The sequence below is a fragment of the Colletotrichum costaricense genome, assembly GCF_030867565.1.
Source record: "Colletotrichum costaricense strain IMI 309622 chromosome Unknown Scaffold_14.1, whole genome shotgun sequence".
NCBI lineage: Eukaryota > Fungi > Ascomycota > Sordariomycetes > Glomerellales > Glomerellaceae > Colletotrichum > Colletotrichum costaricense.
In genome coordinates, this window is record NW_026848243.1 from 502,620 (window position 1) to 517,652 (window position 15,033).

General features: G+C 54.2%; 5 protein-coding genes across 5 annotated transcripts; 4 read left to right on the forward strand and 1 right to left on the reverse strand.

Annotated features, from left to right (window-relative positions):
* Positions 1-3,854: 3,854 nt before the first annotated feature.
* Positions 3,855-5,280, forward strand: CCOS01_12053 (uncharacterized protein; the record flags this gene model as incomplete). Its single annotated transcript, XM_060460203.1, has 4 exons — positions 3,855-3,960; positions 4,122-4,177; positions 4,503-4,846; positions 5,160-5,280. 4 exons carry the CDS (start codon positions 3,855-3,857, stop codon positions 5,278-5,280), a joined length of 627 nt encoding a protein of 208 aa, XP_060309146.1.
* A 2,919-nt stretch (positions 5,281-8,199) lies between these two features.
* Positions 8,200-11,611, reverse strand: CCOS01_12054 (uncharacterized protein; the record flags this gene model as incomplete). Its single annotated transcript, XM_060460204.1, has 4 exons — positions 8,200-8,465; positions 8,547-8,968; positions 9,042-9,583; positions 9,638-11,611. 4 exons carry the CDS (start codon positions 11,609-11,611, stop codon positions 8,200-8,202), a joined length of 3,204 nt encoding a protein of 1,067 aa, XP_060309147.1.
* A 795-nt stretch (positions 11,612-12,406) lies between these two features.
* On the forward strand, positions 12,407-12,796 carry CCOS01_12055 (uncharacterized protein; the record flags this gene model as incomplete). The annotated part of the gene is made up of 3 exons (XM_060460205.1): positions 12,407-12,428; positions 12,520-12,609; positions 12,702-12,796. The coding sequence occupies 3 exons, from the start codon at positions 12,407-12,409 to the stop codon at positions 12,794-12,796; spliced, it is 207 nt and encodes a 68-aa protein (XP_060309148.1).
* A 188-nt stretch (positions 12,797-12,984) lies between these two features.
* On the forward strand, positions 12,985-13,143 carry CCOS01_12056 (uncharacterized protein; the record flags this gene model as incomplete). Its single annotated transcript, XM_060460206.1, has 1 exon — positions 12,985-13,143. The coding sequence occupies one exon, from the start codon at positions 12,985-12,987 to the stop codon at positions 13,141-13,143; it is 159 nt and encodes a 52-aa protein (XP_060309149.1).
* A 739-nt stretch (positions 13,144-13,882) lies between these two features.
* Positions 13,883-14,968, forward strand: CCOS01_12057 (hemolysin III family channel protein; the record flags this gene model as incomplete). Its single annotated transcript, XM_060460207.1, has 2 exons — positions 13,883-14,464; positions 14,576-14,968. The coding sequence occupies 2 exons, from the start codon at positions 13,883-13,885 to the stop codon at positions 14,966-14,968; spliced, it is 975 nt and encodes a 324-aa protein (XP_060309150.1).
* Between the last annotated feature and the right edge of the window lie 65 nt (positions 14,969-15,033).

Sequence of the window (15,033 nt, forward strand, 5' to 3'; positions counted from 1 at the left end):
TCTGCCGGACCGGGGCGGAGGAGATCCCCCACGTTCTTGCCGTGCAGCGAACTGGGTACCACGCTCCCGTACAAACTCAAACTTTTGCATGAGGCAACTCAACCACATATTCAGCTGCACAGGCGTGGCTTGCTTTGTTAATAAGACAGGGTTTGTGGTGACCACCAAAGCCACCTCAGCAATCCGATCAGGATCCTGCCTTGTCTCCCTTTTTTTTTTTTTTCTCCCGGCTTGAGCTTGGACTTTTCCAGTAGTCCGATGTTGTTCGCAACACACCTCAAACATGCAAGACCAGGCCAACCTGTCACTCACTGGGCCAATCTATTCATGCGATGCCCGGCATCCCGGGGCTGCTTTGAAAACGTAAGCAGATCCGCTGGTGTGGTTTCCAATCAGCGCGCTCGCCTGGTTATTCTCTTGTTTGACGATGCCCTTGTCGCTACCCATCCTCGCTACCTTAGGATGGATGGCACCCTGGACTTGTGTATCGTGAACTCTGGAGTCTGAACGAGACCATCACTAAGCCTTGGATACAGTATTACTCCGTACACACTACGCGCAGACGAATATTCTCTGCCAATAAATGACCCGCAGCGCAACCTTGCAAAATAAGCCGATCATATACACTCCATCGGCTACGGAACCTGAACCACGATCAGGGCCTAGCGCTCATCAAATCATTCTGCGACTTGACTCAACAAGGATAAAACGCTGCGGGACGTTTACCACAGCTTGCAACGTATTGCCTCGTGTTAATGAGGCTCTCCTGAAGTGGTGGGCAAGGGGAGACAAACGCGGCGCTAACGGCCGCCATAAGGCGATAGACTTGAATCGCTTGACAAGGGTTGACCGAAATTCGACGGTCCGCCGGTGAGATGGAACTTTCTTGGAAGCATGTTGCAACCTTTCGCATAACACCCGCCCCCGTCCTGAACCACATAGCAATTTTGTTCTCCAAAAAGCTAAGCATGGCCAGCGAACGCAAGGGAAGAAGAGAACGGTTTTTTTTTTTTTTTTTTTTTTTTTTTGGGGGAGGGGGGGGGTTTGCTGTGCGACAGAGAAGCCTGCGTTTGCTTTTCTCTCAGTGCTCGTCGGATTTCGGCTAGCCAAAGTTCGCAGCGGCAGTCAGTTGTTGAGGTGAAATCGACATCTGCCTCTGATCATTTGGCAACCACGCAAGTCTGCCTACTTGCTTTTCATTTGCCGAGCAGATCGCAATTTTGCGTTCAGCCGAGCACTCGTAGGCGGACCGCAGAAGCAAAAAGTGCGGATAGTATCCACGACTGTTGAACCGTTGATGGCCGGATTGGCGCTGCAGCCAGGGGCTCCATAGTCACACCGAGGAATCCCGGCAGCTTAGTCTCGGTCGGCCGTTCCTTTTCGTATCGTCTCGGAATCGTTCATGACAGAAACGCCGGAAGTCAAAATCTACCAGGTCAGGTGAACGCGGCTGGTTCTTCCAATAGTGTTCCATTCCATCCCCTGCGCTAGCGAATGCGTCGGGCATGTTACTCAGCACACACGTTGTAGCTAAACTCACGGACCAGACGACACTTGGACTGGATGATTCTCGCGAGAGCAATGTCTCTCTATCCCTGCGGGATTGTGTCATGGTCGATCCGTGCTCGTGGAAGCCCGGTGCGGCGCCAAAGACGTGGAGACACGGCCTTTTCGCTCCCAAAAACCGCAACTTTGAAGGCACATCCGATTTAGGGGTCTTGGGACAAGGTGAGACTCTGACGACGAGGCGCTGCCAAACAACAAACTAAGGTCAAGGGACTGCGCGCCATGGCGGTCTAGAACTATGCAAATTGAGGCTGTCGAGGCTGACAAATGGCGCTACCCGTAAGGTACGCGTGTTTTCAATCTTTTTGGCGAACTCAACGGGCACGATTGTGACTTTGGAGCCCTTACCGCCTTGGACTCGGGCAAACAGACAAGCGCGGCGTGTCGCGATGTTATCATCACAACTCGACGCACAGAGGAGCTAGCTACAAAAGTGACTCAACCTCTAATACGGGCATTCGGCTATCTGTGCTACATTGGCACGGCCTTTCTTCGCACCGCAGCACGTCAGTGATCACGATCAGGTTGAAGTCCTTCGCCCTCACATCCTACTTTGTCAATGGATGCTGCAAGTCGAGGGCAGTGTGACTGTGTGAGTGGGCTTCACGGAGGCTGCACTCTATCAGGGACAACATCCAACCAACCCTTACGAGCCCACATGCACAGCTACGCACCGGCTAGCCCGGGCGCCTGTGGTCTGGATCATGGATGGATGCAGTCGAATCGACTCGGATTTCAAGAGTCAATCCATGCTTGATACCTCTCTGAATGGTTGTACGGAGTACGGAGTATGCTGTGCATGGAAGCCCAGTCTATTCTGCAGCCTGAGCGGTTTGCAGAGTTGATGGCAAGCCGCGGAGGCTGCAAGGAAACCCTATCTCGATAATAAAGATTCCCTCGAATCATGAATGAACCACCAGCCAATAAAACGAAGTGTTCCAAACGAAACAAGTTGTTAATGGCAAACCCAAATCAAAATCCGGCAGCTCTCAAAGTCTTGCAGACGCGCCCCACACAGCATCCAACCTATCCACTGCAATGGGAACTTTGATACAGACCACATAGTGATAATTCAGTGGGGAGTACTCCGTATTCTGGAAGGTAACCCGCACTTTCTCCGGTTCACGATCCACGATTCAAACACACGGGCACAGCCTCGTCAGCTCCATACAGCCTTCGTATAGGTGAAGCACTGCCGCACGAGAGCCAAGATGAAATGCTCCCCAGGACTGTTTGGGATGCACCAGCATTGGATATGGAATGGGAAGAGGATTCTCGATGACCGATGTTAGCGGTGTGGGCAGCCACAGGTCAGTGATCGATCATCAACATGTCATTGACATGGAGTAAATGTCGCATGGCCTGGTAGTTCGCATATCGATTTGCAGATCTCAAAGCCCCCTAGGGTTCGACTTTCGCATTGCTAAACGATCCCCTGATTATGAGGACACCTCCATCGAGATTCTCATTCTCCAACAGCGATTCCGAGCCAACCGTCGCAAAGGACTGCAGAAGGAAGGAGGGTTGTGGAGAGGACGTCTTCCTCATTCGCCATACGGTAGAGATCTTCACTGTGTTGTGCAGCTGTGATCTCATGGTCCGCATCACAGGCCCGCGAGAGGGGTCGTCGAATGCCAATCAGTACTGGGGCTATCTTGGTACCTAGAAGATCGATGGCATAAGCGATCTGCAGCGGTCCTGGGACGGACGACCAGGCGTGCCAGTGTCTCGTCACGGCGCCTTCGGATGGCCGTCAGTACGTTATTGGGTCCCGTACTGCAGATCACCAAATCCCACACCACACCGCCCGTCCATCTCAACGCGGGTGGTGGTCTCGAGCATCGAGCTAGGTGCCACAAGGAGTAAACGAACGCTCAAACCACCGCCATTCACGAGAATAGTCCCAGCTCGATATTCTCAGAGAGCATGAGGTCTGTTGAGCAATAGAAGGCCAGGGAGGAGGGATTGGACCCCTAAAAAGGGCGGCGGCGTGCGCCAGGACCGTTCAATGACCTCACCCCTTGCGTCAAGCGTGGTTCCATGGCGCGTGTATTCTGTCATATCTCCTCTCGTCTCCCGAGGCGAGACAAGCCAAACGACGTGACGGCATTCCACTACCTAGAAGGGCTCGATGCTTCAGGGTCCAACAACCAATCTAGACGACCGTCCCAACGGTGCGCCGCGGCTCAATAAGCCAAACGGCCGGCGGGCGTCAACCCCTCAGCCCGTCAGCTTTCAGGAGAATGCCGTCCCCCCCCCCCCCTTTGGTGATCGACTCGATCTGCTCAATGCGCGCGAAAGAATGCAGCACCAGCAAGCCTCGGATGGCCGATCTGCGGTACGCACATTCTTTTCTTGGATACCCAGAGATTTTGACCAACCCTGCCAACGAAGGTATGCCACTAAACAGGTTGGTCCTACACTCCTACTACTGTGGAGGATTTCAGGGTCCATCTCGGAGGGGTCGATCAATCATGCAACGTCCGGGGTGGCATTGAACGTTGTTCTTGTTCTTTCTCTCCGCCGGGTGCCGAACCTAATTCCACCTCGACCAGTTACGTCCCAACACGGCGAGTCGAACGACGACGATGATGAGAGCATGGCCCAGGGGGTAAGCCTGTGAGGCATTCAGGGAATGGAGCAGCAAAGATGGGTGCCCGACACACGTCCAACCAACCAACCAACGCCTGACGACGATCATTGGAAAAGTTATCCAGAGAGTTTTCTTGGCTGGTTGGTCCCAACGGTCCTTGGTTCATGGTTAATCAGCGGGCGATGACAGCCCTAGCGAAGCGGACGTCTTTCGAACGGGAGACCCTGCGACGTCGACGCCGTTGATCAGTGCCTTACGGATATACTCCGTACTCACAGCAGGGTAGGTATACGGATGCACCACTCTGCCACTCACATTATCCCTCACGGATACAGGGCGGCAGGTCACAGCAGGGCTGTCAGTCCCCAAGGTAGGGCCCCCGTCCCCGGCTCTCCCTTTGCTCTACCCCGCCTCATTGATTGAGGCCCCCGCCATCTCCGTTCGGCACTACCGGGGGGCACCACGGGGGGGGGACACGGCCGACGCCGTTACGCACCATCCAGCGTCCACGACTAGGCAGTGCGAGTACCCGCCGGTTGGCCGCATCAAAGCAACAACGTACATCCATGACTTGCCGCTTCCCGGCGCCGTGCAACGACGGCATCGTGATAATCTCTCACTTCTCTCCCCTTCTTCCTCGCTCGCCTCACACACCTGTGCCCTTTGGTCCAACCTCTTCGGTACTTGGTAAGGCAGGTCAATCCTGCTGGTGCATGGGGATACCAGCCACCGGGATCCCGCATTCTGCCTCCAGACTACGGGCTTTCCGTCGAACGGGATATGCCCTACGTGACTTTGTTCAGCAACCAAACTCAGCCAAGGCCTCTCGTCTCTCTCCGCACATGAGGAACTTGGAGGGGATCCCGTGTTGCCGTCTCGTGCTATATTCCACTGATGCCCGCTGCGGTCGGCCATAAGCACGCAGCCGCGGTCGCCGCACCATCTGTTGGAAGGTGCTACGCCTCGTCTTCCAAGAAAGTGTATGAATTTTCTTTCCCAGGCTCCAGCAGCCGTCATTGATGCTGTGCAACCTCGAGACGGCGCTGTGCCAGAAGGATCCCCAACGCCCGTTGTCGCCCGCCCCCGCTGCTGCTGCTGCTGCTCACCTGAGATTCACCTGAAAGGTCAATTTCGAGGGTGCCCGTCAGCTGCTTGCACGACAGGCGGGGGCCGCGAGGTCTGGTGGTTCGGGAGCGATGCATATGAGACTGTGCCTCCATCCTTCTCTATGGGCGGCAAACATGCACGTAGCTTAAGATGTAGAGTTACTGCCTCAATGTTATTCTGCTGCCACCAGCAGTGGAAGGATCAATTCGGACGCGTTCAACGAGTGAATAGGTACAAGCCAACGCCAGTAGACGGGTGTCCTACCAGTCTGGCTAGCGAGGAAGCCGCTCGTGACATCTCTGCCGGCGTCTCTCTCGCGCGCGCGTATGGAGTTTGCTTTGCCTTCCGCGTTTCCCACGTTGGATACTCTGCCTGGATCCATGCCGTGCTGCACATGGTGGCTGGGCGTAGCCTTGCGTTTTGAGGTATGTGGCCTCCAGGCACGGGCGGTTCCCGTCCCAAGGCTACGGGTTGGGGTCAGGTAGCGACGACTTTGTTGGCTCTTTCCTCGCAACGAGCGCTGGATGAGTCAGACTGGATTTAGACGTCTTTTGTACGGTTTAATTTGTTAAATTTCATGCAGTCGAGGTTTTTATAGCGTGTGAATTGATGTGAGGGTGCCGATTGTGGTTTACATGGGGCCGCAAGGCTGGATGTTTTGATATCGCGATTGGCAGAGAGCGCGTTACCCGTTCGGTGTGCAGCTGTGTATTCACACAGGATCCGGCCCGGCCCTGACAAAGCCTTCATGTCGTAGAAGACGAGTGGTTTTGTTCTCGGGGTGGTTGCTTTGGTGTGTGATGCCGCGCGAGCTGCTGGCTACCGAATTTCTGCCTCGCGACACTTTTCTCATTTCGTCTCTGGATGAGACTTGGTTATTTGCCCAGTGAGACTGACTACAAATGAGCTGGCTTTCCGTGTTACGATTTCTCAAAATGAATGAGAAACTAAGATTGCTCATTTTTCTAGCGTTTGAAGTTGTACTCTATGAGGGTTGAAGGCCAGTGATTTATTTTGTGAACCTAGATATAATGGTCTTTTCCCAAATGTTTACTATGGTTGGACTCATGGCGAATATAGCCTTGTGATGCTTTAGTGTGAAGCGTCATATCGCCAACGGTATTTTCTCACTGCATCACGTGGACTCACCCTCGTTGGAACGTTTTCAACGTTGTTGATGTAATTATCATTGCCGCAACTCTCCACAAGCGGTACGAGGCATCTCAGCCTCGCGTTGCGTGTGTGGGCTAGGCCAGTCTCCAGTCACGAAGATGCGATACACCCAAAGAAACAAATCATTTCATTGCCCTGTAGAAGGTAGTAAGAGACGGCAACTTTGTACACTTATGGTTCCTGACCCCAGGTCATCTAGATATCTATTCCTTAAAAAGTCATCTCATGCGGTCATCAGACTTGTGGTGACACCTACTGAGATGTTGGAAATGCTTCCCGGAGAAATTGGAGTCTGTGTATGACACATCTAGGCTCTGGAATCAAGAACAAGTAGCTACGCCATATCTCAAGTAATCGCTGGCGAGAGAGAGAGAGGCGCCTCGGCCTCCGTTAAGCTGGACACTGGACCCTCCAAGGTGTTACTCCTTTTAGCCCCTCTGCCTAACTTGCTCACTTGGCCCCGAAAGGAGATCCCATCTAACTCATTTATCGAAACCCACACGCCATGCTCCTGCTCACACTCGCTCCTACCCACTCGGACTCAAGCTCATATCTCAGTCTCTCAAAGGAGTCCCAATCCTCCCTTGCCCTCCCAAGATGTACAGCTCAAGACAATGCGCTATAGCCCAAAACAAAACAGAAGGGGAGAACAGCATCACGGGCTCGGAGTTCTCGAACCCCGCCGCATGATAGACAATCCTTTTGCACGGGGGGAAAAAAGTTCCCATCAAAGATTTGACATGACATGACGTGACATCTCTATTCCGCACCTTGGGTGGGACACTGACGGCGTATGCCCCGGATACTCGAACCTCACGGACGGAGAGAGTGGTTTACCCGAACGCTGGAGATTAGATGAGAGCCTCTGTGCTATTCATGTCTTTGACATACTTCCTCTAGATACTCGAACCCTTGACCTCCTGAACCCCTAACCCCTTTTTCACTTGGAGCCTCTCGACTCCATATCTCGATCCCCGCGAGCCCTTGGACCCTCGCTCCACTATGACAGATCTGCCAACTGGCTCGCATCTTCGACCCTTTTCATCCATTCTCAACAAAGGTTTACCATAGTAAACGGGTCTATTAGGGTCCAGTCTCTTTAGATATCTCAAGTCTTGTTACGAGCACGGATAGACACGGGAACCGAAATATAAAAATCAGAAAAGAATCAGGAATTCAAGCATTCACCCATGAATGCGCTGGTTCACCCGCTCCATACTTCGCAAGGTCGGTGAGAGAGAGGCATAGGCTAGAGGTACGTGGACATGATGCTCGGATAGGAAGCGGAAGAGCACCAGGCCTCTTGAGCTAGTACTACAGCAACTTCTCTTCTGTCCCGCCACGTTTCCTCGCGATGAGAATGAAGGATGCGCTGTGTGGATATTCAACCGACTCCATGGTGAATATCACCCAAGGTTAGGCACATTGTTGCTCAAGGTACCTGAAGCCAATACCGAGGCTTTTCCGCAAAATGGCACTCTGCGGATCTGGAGTGATCATATCATGTCATAACGCAATGTAGTCTCCATTTCATCTAATGCTTTTGTTTGTGTCTAAAGAGGCGCTTCGCAGTAAGAGTTGTGCCTCCCTTATCCTCATACAAACATCTACACGCCACACTGCCTAGCTATGGTTGTCGACCAAGGTTGATCAGGGTGACCCTGGAATCAGAGCAGTGGCCTCAAGGGACCACAACACCCCTGTCATCATCCTACACACCCAACGGCGTCTTCCCAACATGGGACTACTCGCCACGCCCCTCATCTCTTCACAGGCGCGGCGGCCTTCGCAGTAAAGAAGGGATGCCTCAGCGCGTCGGCGGGCTTGATCCTCTTCTCCGGGTTAAGCGTCAAGCAGTGCTCGAGCAGGTCGACAAAATGGTTCAGGTCCCTCGTCTCGGCGTCGTTCATACCCGCTGACGCGGCAAAGAGGCGGGTGCGCAGATCACGCGTTGGTTTGACGACGGGCAGGACCCTGGCGGTTGTCTGTGTGAGGATGTTGGTTAGCGACCAGCTGAACTTTTCTACTACTATTTTCAAACAAAAGGGCCCATCATCGGCCCATCGACAAAACAAGGTAGTGATGCAATGGCGTAGCAGGGGCCTACCGGGATAGGCTTGCTGCGGAGGGACCCTCCGGTCGGGGGAAACATTTCCTATCAACTTTGACAAATCGACCCGACACGTTGGACCCTTTGTGCAGGACACAAGGGGTGGCGGAGAGGCAAAAAAACAGGGGGGTATGTAGGGGAAACTAGGTATGGAGCGAAGTTGAGATGATGCGGCCGTGACAAACAGTCCCTGAGACAGCTCATCCTCCGAAGATGGGAGGATTCGTCCGCGGGCCTTCCATACTGGGGTACCATTCCACCCCAGCAAGTCATGCGAGTCCGAACAGTCCGGAGTGTTTGCTTCCAACAGTATCGTGACTGGTCTAATGTCGACGACGACCAGCCCGTCAGCTGGGCGGCATCGCGACGCGAGCGTTCCGGGCACGCGCTCGGCCTTGACTGACGGACGGCCCGCATAGCTGTGGGAGGGTGGATACATGCGTACGCATGTGCAGCCGCGCCTCAGCGCTTACAGCCGCACTCCGCCTCCACTAGACCCATCTAGGGACCCCGTCGGCCAAAATAGCAACTCTGAGGGATGATTGGGTCATGGGTTCAAGTTTTGAAACGAGGCAGAATGCAGAGGCGTTGAGATATGGGGAAGAGGGGTGAAAGACAGATGCAAGCAAAACAACAAACACCGAGACCACGAACCAATAACGTACCTTTCCAAGCGCCTTGTCCCGCTCCATGCTGACAAAGTTGCCCATTTCATCAAAGTGCATCGCCGAGAGTTGACCCCGTTTGTAGAGCTTTGGCGTGATCTTGCCACGGATCTCCATGATGGCCTTGAGCATCTGATTGTTGCTGTCGCCCGCGAAGAGGATTTTGCCCGTGTACAGCTCGTACAAGGTGGCACCGATGGACCACATGTCGATGGAGTAATCGTAGGGCATACCGAGAATGATCTCTGGTGCTCTGTAGAAGCGACTGACTAGGTACGGGGTGATCTCGTTGTGCGCTGTGGCTGCATCAGACTTGTCGATGCCGGTTCCCAAGTCACAGATTTTGAGCACATTTCGGCTCTCGTTGACCTACGGACGGTTAGTTGAGTTCTTTGTCCAACAGCCAACATTGGCAGTACTCACTAAGATATTGTCAGGCTTCAAATCTGCATGGATGACACTGCATTTGCGCATGTGAGCAAGGCCAATGAAGATTTGATGGGCGTATGCTCGCGTAGCACTCAAGTTGATACCGACATTGTTGCCGAATTTCTTGAGCACTTCGCGCAGGTTAAGACTCAGGTTCTCAAACGCCATGCACAGGTGGCCCTTGTGGTCGAAATGCCGTTCAAACTTGACAATGTGCTTGCGATTTTCTGGATCGGCGTCGTTGAGCTTTTGCAGAATGGCAATCTCGGTGAAACCTCCCTTCCTCAGCGCATCGTTGTTTCTCATAATCTTGACAGCGACCAGTTTCTTGTTCGTAATGTCGACGGCCCGCGCAACGCCGGAAAACATACCCTTGCCCAAAGCCGACTGGACCTGATAACGGCCGTTGAGGATCTCGCCAATGCGAAGCTTGTAATAACCGTCCTTGTCGTCGCCCTCGAGAATGGCTCCGTTTGTCGGCGCAAGAGCGGGTGAGGCCTTGGACTCGTCCACCACAGCTACCTTGACAGGGTTAGGTGCGGCGTACTTTTCATCATCGAAGTCTTCAGCAAACATGTCGAAATCGTCATCGTCGTCGTCGTCTTCTGATGACTTCTTCGCGGGGGCTTCCTGAGGTTGATCCTGTGGCTGCGTCTCGTGCTTTGTGTCAGGAGCTTCGCCATGAACGCCCACGTTGCCGTGTCGCAGTTCATCGCGCCTCTCGTCCTCCTTCATGTCGGCCGTGGGATCGTAATCTGCAGCTGAGGGGCCGTCCTCTTCCATTGCGTCGCCACCGCCATGAGTGTTCATGAGGTCACTCTCATTCACAATGTCAATAGCGCCAGGCGAACTCCCGTCTCGGGCTGGTGAGGCAATGTCTGCAAACTTAGCCTCTGTCAAACTCTGGAGGACAAGATTCTTACCTGTGCCTGGGGTACCGATATCCGCTGTTGGAGTGCTTTCCCGGGCTGGTGATGGAATCGCCAACTTGTCAGTCGCATGCAATGCGTGAATAAGCAGTGGAGTAGCTGAACTAGACTTTGCGAGTAGCTCATCACGGCGTCGTCGCCTGCGTTCGATCTCAGCTTCCTCGTCAATAACCATCGGCTCCTCGGGCTCATCGTAGCTATGATCAGGTTCCACCACCTGCGGAGCGCTATCGTCGGGCGTTAGCAGGAACCGAGTCCTCTTGGAGGGAGGAGGGGAGACGGACGCCTGGCCCCGAGAGCGAGAAGCCGCAGAATTTTCACGGTCTGCAGAGTCTTTCACAGGTTTAGCATCTTGTCTGGAAGCGCGCGAATCCATTCCTACAGCGACCCCGTTCGGCGCCGCGCCTCCGTTTCGGGCGTTTTGGTCCCTGTTGTCATCGTACTTTAAGCCGCGGAACGAATCGGTGAGACGATCGCGCCCGCCGTCTCTGGCGTAGTGATCATCGCGACCTCCTCGCTCACCGCGCGGGGGCCGGTAGGGCGACCTGGTACGGTTACGCTGTCTCTTATCCGGGTATCGGTCCCTCTCGCGATCGCGCTCCCTGTCCCTGTCTCTGTATGCGTCTCTCTCGCGGCTGCGGTTCCTGTCGCGACCGTCGTAGCTGGTGTTCGAGCCGCGGGACGGCGGGCGGTCTAGGTCTTCGTACGATACGCGTGAGCGGCGGTAGTCATCCCTTGCGCCGTCTTCGTAATGCACGCGGAAGCGGCGGGTTTCCTGTCGTCCTCCACCAGCGTAGTCACGCTCGTCACGGGCGCGCTTAAAGCCGCGGGGCGGCGGGGGGGAACGGCTGCGTCTCGAAAAGTGGTAGTTGTTTCTGGCGGAACTGTCGTACTCGGGGGAGTTGGAGGCCGAGCGTCTATCTCGAGTTCTGTCTTGACGGTCAACACCGTTTCCTTCAAACTTCTTCGGCAGTGAAGTTGCCTTCAAATCCACGGCGTCATTCTCCATGATCTCGCCCTCGTCGGAACTCGACGCCATGTTTGCAATGCGATAGCAAGTGCGGTGCTCTTGAGCTCTAGTCTCGACCGTGTGCAGACAAGCACGTTCCTTGCGTAAGGTAAATTTTGCAGCAGTGATCCGCCAGAGGAAGGAATCCCCTAGGTCTTTTTGCGCGCAAAAAGCAGCAGCGACGTGTCAGCAGAGATCACCAGAAGATTGATGTGCGGCAGGAATTGTTTGCGAACCGGATGACTGTGTCGACTCAGCTCATGGGGAGAAAGAAGGAAGCAAAGGCGACACTAGAAAACCAGAGGGCAATTAAAAGAGGAGGGGGAAGGAGGATCAAGTGTCGTAATGCAATGCCAAGGAAGAGCAGTGTTGCTTGTGTCGAGACGACTCGGTGCCTTCCAGCGATCAAGGGTCGACAGGTGGTGATTTTTGGTGGTGACGAGACACTGGCGCCGCGCCGGAGAAATCAAGGTGGCACGGAACACAGCCGACCACACCGACGTCGAGCTTGGAATGTTCCGTGGATGTCCCAGCTCCACCACACTGGGTCACCTGCATATAGTATATAACTGCATATTACTCTCGGAAAAGAATAAACCATAAGAAATCTTTATAAACGGGGACCCTTGACCGATTCGTCGAGGAGGGGCAATTTTCACCCCACGTCCGCCCGCCTCGCTGCGCCGCGCTTCCTCTTCTCCTTTCGACTCTACGACTGTGCAACATTTGCGACTCCAGATTCTGCCTCTTCGCCTGACTGTCCACCGCTCTTCCTCGTCCAAAGCCGATCTTCAATCCAGTTTCTTCCTCGACAACCTCGCAAAAATGGGTGGTGCAAGCCGTGAAGGTAAGCAATCTGCCGTCGCATAAAATGGGACAACCCAGCCTTTTCCGACTCAGTCCCTGCGTTGCTGACAATGATTTCCTCACAACAACAGGTGGCAAGGCCAAGCCTCTTAAGGCCGCGAAGAAGGCCCAGAAGGACATGGACGAGGACGACCTCGCTTTCCTCGAGAAGAAGCGCGCCGGTAGGTCCCGCACATATACTGACGGGACGGATGCTACATTCCCTCTCCCGTCTCAAGTTTCTTTGCAGATGGAGACTAATGTACGATAACAGAGGAGAAGGCTCGCAAGGAGATGGCCGCCAAGGCCGGCGGAAAGGGACCTCTCAACACCGGTACCCAGGGCATCAAGAAGAGCGGCAAGAAATAAACCGGCTGCTGGATGGGCGGTATTGCGAAATAACCAGAAGTCGACGACCGCGCGCACACAACAAGAACGGTGCCCGATTTACCAAAGGCCGGGACCACGGAGGAGCGCTTTTTCTTTTACATACCTACAACGAGCATGCAATGAAATGATATCAAAAGAGTTCTCGATCTTTGACAAAATCGACATGGATGATGCCGGATACCTTGACTGTTGTTTTTCATGCTCTGAGGTCTTTAAAGTGTCAGCCTGCAATTGTGTTGACTCGAGACACAAAAATCGGACTCAGGGTCTTCGTTCTTGCAATTGCAGTGCAACGTCCAAAAACTGGAACAGGCGGGGGGCTTTAAACAGTGGAAATACGCCCGCGGGTATTCGTCGTCTTTTGCTACTCCTAGCAAAGATTTGCGCTCGAGAGTCACCTCCCACAGAACCCACCGGCCCTCTCTTCTCCATCCAGTGCCCGTTTCACAGTCGATGCTCACGTCTGGCTGTCCTGCAGCACATGCTGACCTCGAACTTTGGAGGCACATTTACCTTATGTAAGGCAAATGTCCAAATGTCTCACCTGATGCCCGCTCTCTTCCCGGCGGATGGTCCAGTCTGACCGACGGGCCGACCGTTCAGCGCATTCTTTGCCCGGCTCCAGCTGGCGGCACTTGTGATGACAACGGCCTCGGATCCGTTCGGTGCGGACCGAGAGAAAAACACATGATTTGGTGCCGTCTGCTGTTGCTGCTAAGGAAAATCTTCAAGCATGTGGAAATGCAGATGCCAGCAGAAAAAAAGAGGAAATCCCAACAATTCCCATCCCAATAAATCAGGGCCCTCCCTTTTACGTAGCTACCCCTGGCCTGACCCGCCGCCGCACACCCGGCGCTAGGCGTCAATCCGTCATCGCAGTTGCAGCACCTTACCTCATGTGCCTTTGTTGAACGTGCGCGCCCGTGATATCTCAACGTCCTTTAAATGCTTATAGAGAGCCACACCACATGCTATTATAGACATCCTTTTCTCTCGTGAACCGCGACGCATATAGCCAAGAACAACACCAAAAGATACTATCTACCTAAACAACAAACCACCAAGATGACAGCTCCAGAAACAGCCGACGGCACAGCCGGCCTCAGAAACCGCCGGCGCTCCTCCCACGACACCACAACCCTCCTCTCAACGGTAGAATCCTCCGCCGCCGCCCTCGAACGCAAAGTCGAAAAGGCCCTCCTCGTCCTCTGGGACGACCTGCCCGCCTGGCGCCGCGACAACCAATTTATCATCACCGGCTATCGCCCAGACTCCAACTCGTACCGCGCCTCCTTCCGCTCTTTGGGGTACCTGCACAACGAGTCCGTCAACATCTGGTCCCACCTCCTCGGCGCCGTCGCCTTCGTGATTACCGGCGCGGTCCTGTATGCCGTTATCGCACCGCGCTACGAGTCGGCGAGCGATGCCGACATGGTTGTCTTTGGGTGCTTTTTCGCCGGCGCCGTTGCGTGTTTGGGCATGAGTGCCACGTACCACGCCATGAGCAACCATTCGCCCGAGGTCGCAAAGTGGGGGAATAAGCTGGATTATTCGGGGATTGTGTTTCTTATTGTGGGCAGTTATGTGCCGGCCATGTATTACGGCTTTTATTGCCATCCTGCGTTGCTCAAGTTCTACCTCACAACGGTATGTCTCACTCACTCACTCACTCATCCCTCATCTCTCACTCATCTCCCATTCATCCCTCATGATATAAACCAACTCAGACACCAAATCTCACTAACACAACCTCTCAAGATCTGCCTCCTAGGCCTAGGCTGCGGCGCAGTCTCCTGGATCGAATTCTTCCGCGCCCCAGAATGGCGCACCTTCCGCGCCTGCATGTTCACCGCCCTCGGCACCTCGGGCGTCGTCCCCGTCCTCCACGGCCTGACAATCTACGGCCGCCAGGAGATGGAGGACCGCATGAGCCTCAGCTGGGTCGTCCTGCACGGCCTCATGTACATCTTTGGCGCTTTTCTATATGCGTTCCGCTGGCCGGAGCGCTCGTTCCCGCGCACGTTTGATATTTGGGGCAGCTCGCACCAGATTTTTCACTTTTTCGTGGTGATGGCCGCCGTGACGCATTTATATGGCATGGCTAAGGCTTTTGATTATCATCATACTGTTACAGGGGGCAAGTGTTTCTGATCAGAGGGGTTTGTAGATGGTGTAATGAGGTTCATGAGTCTCGGATACATGATGTTTTTTACTGT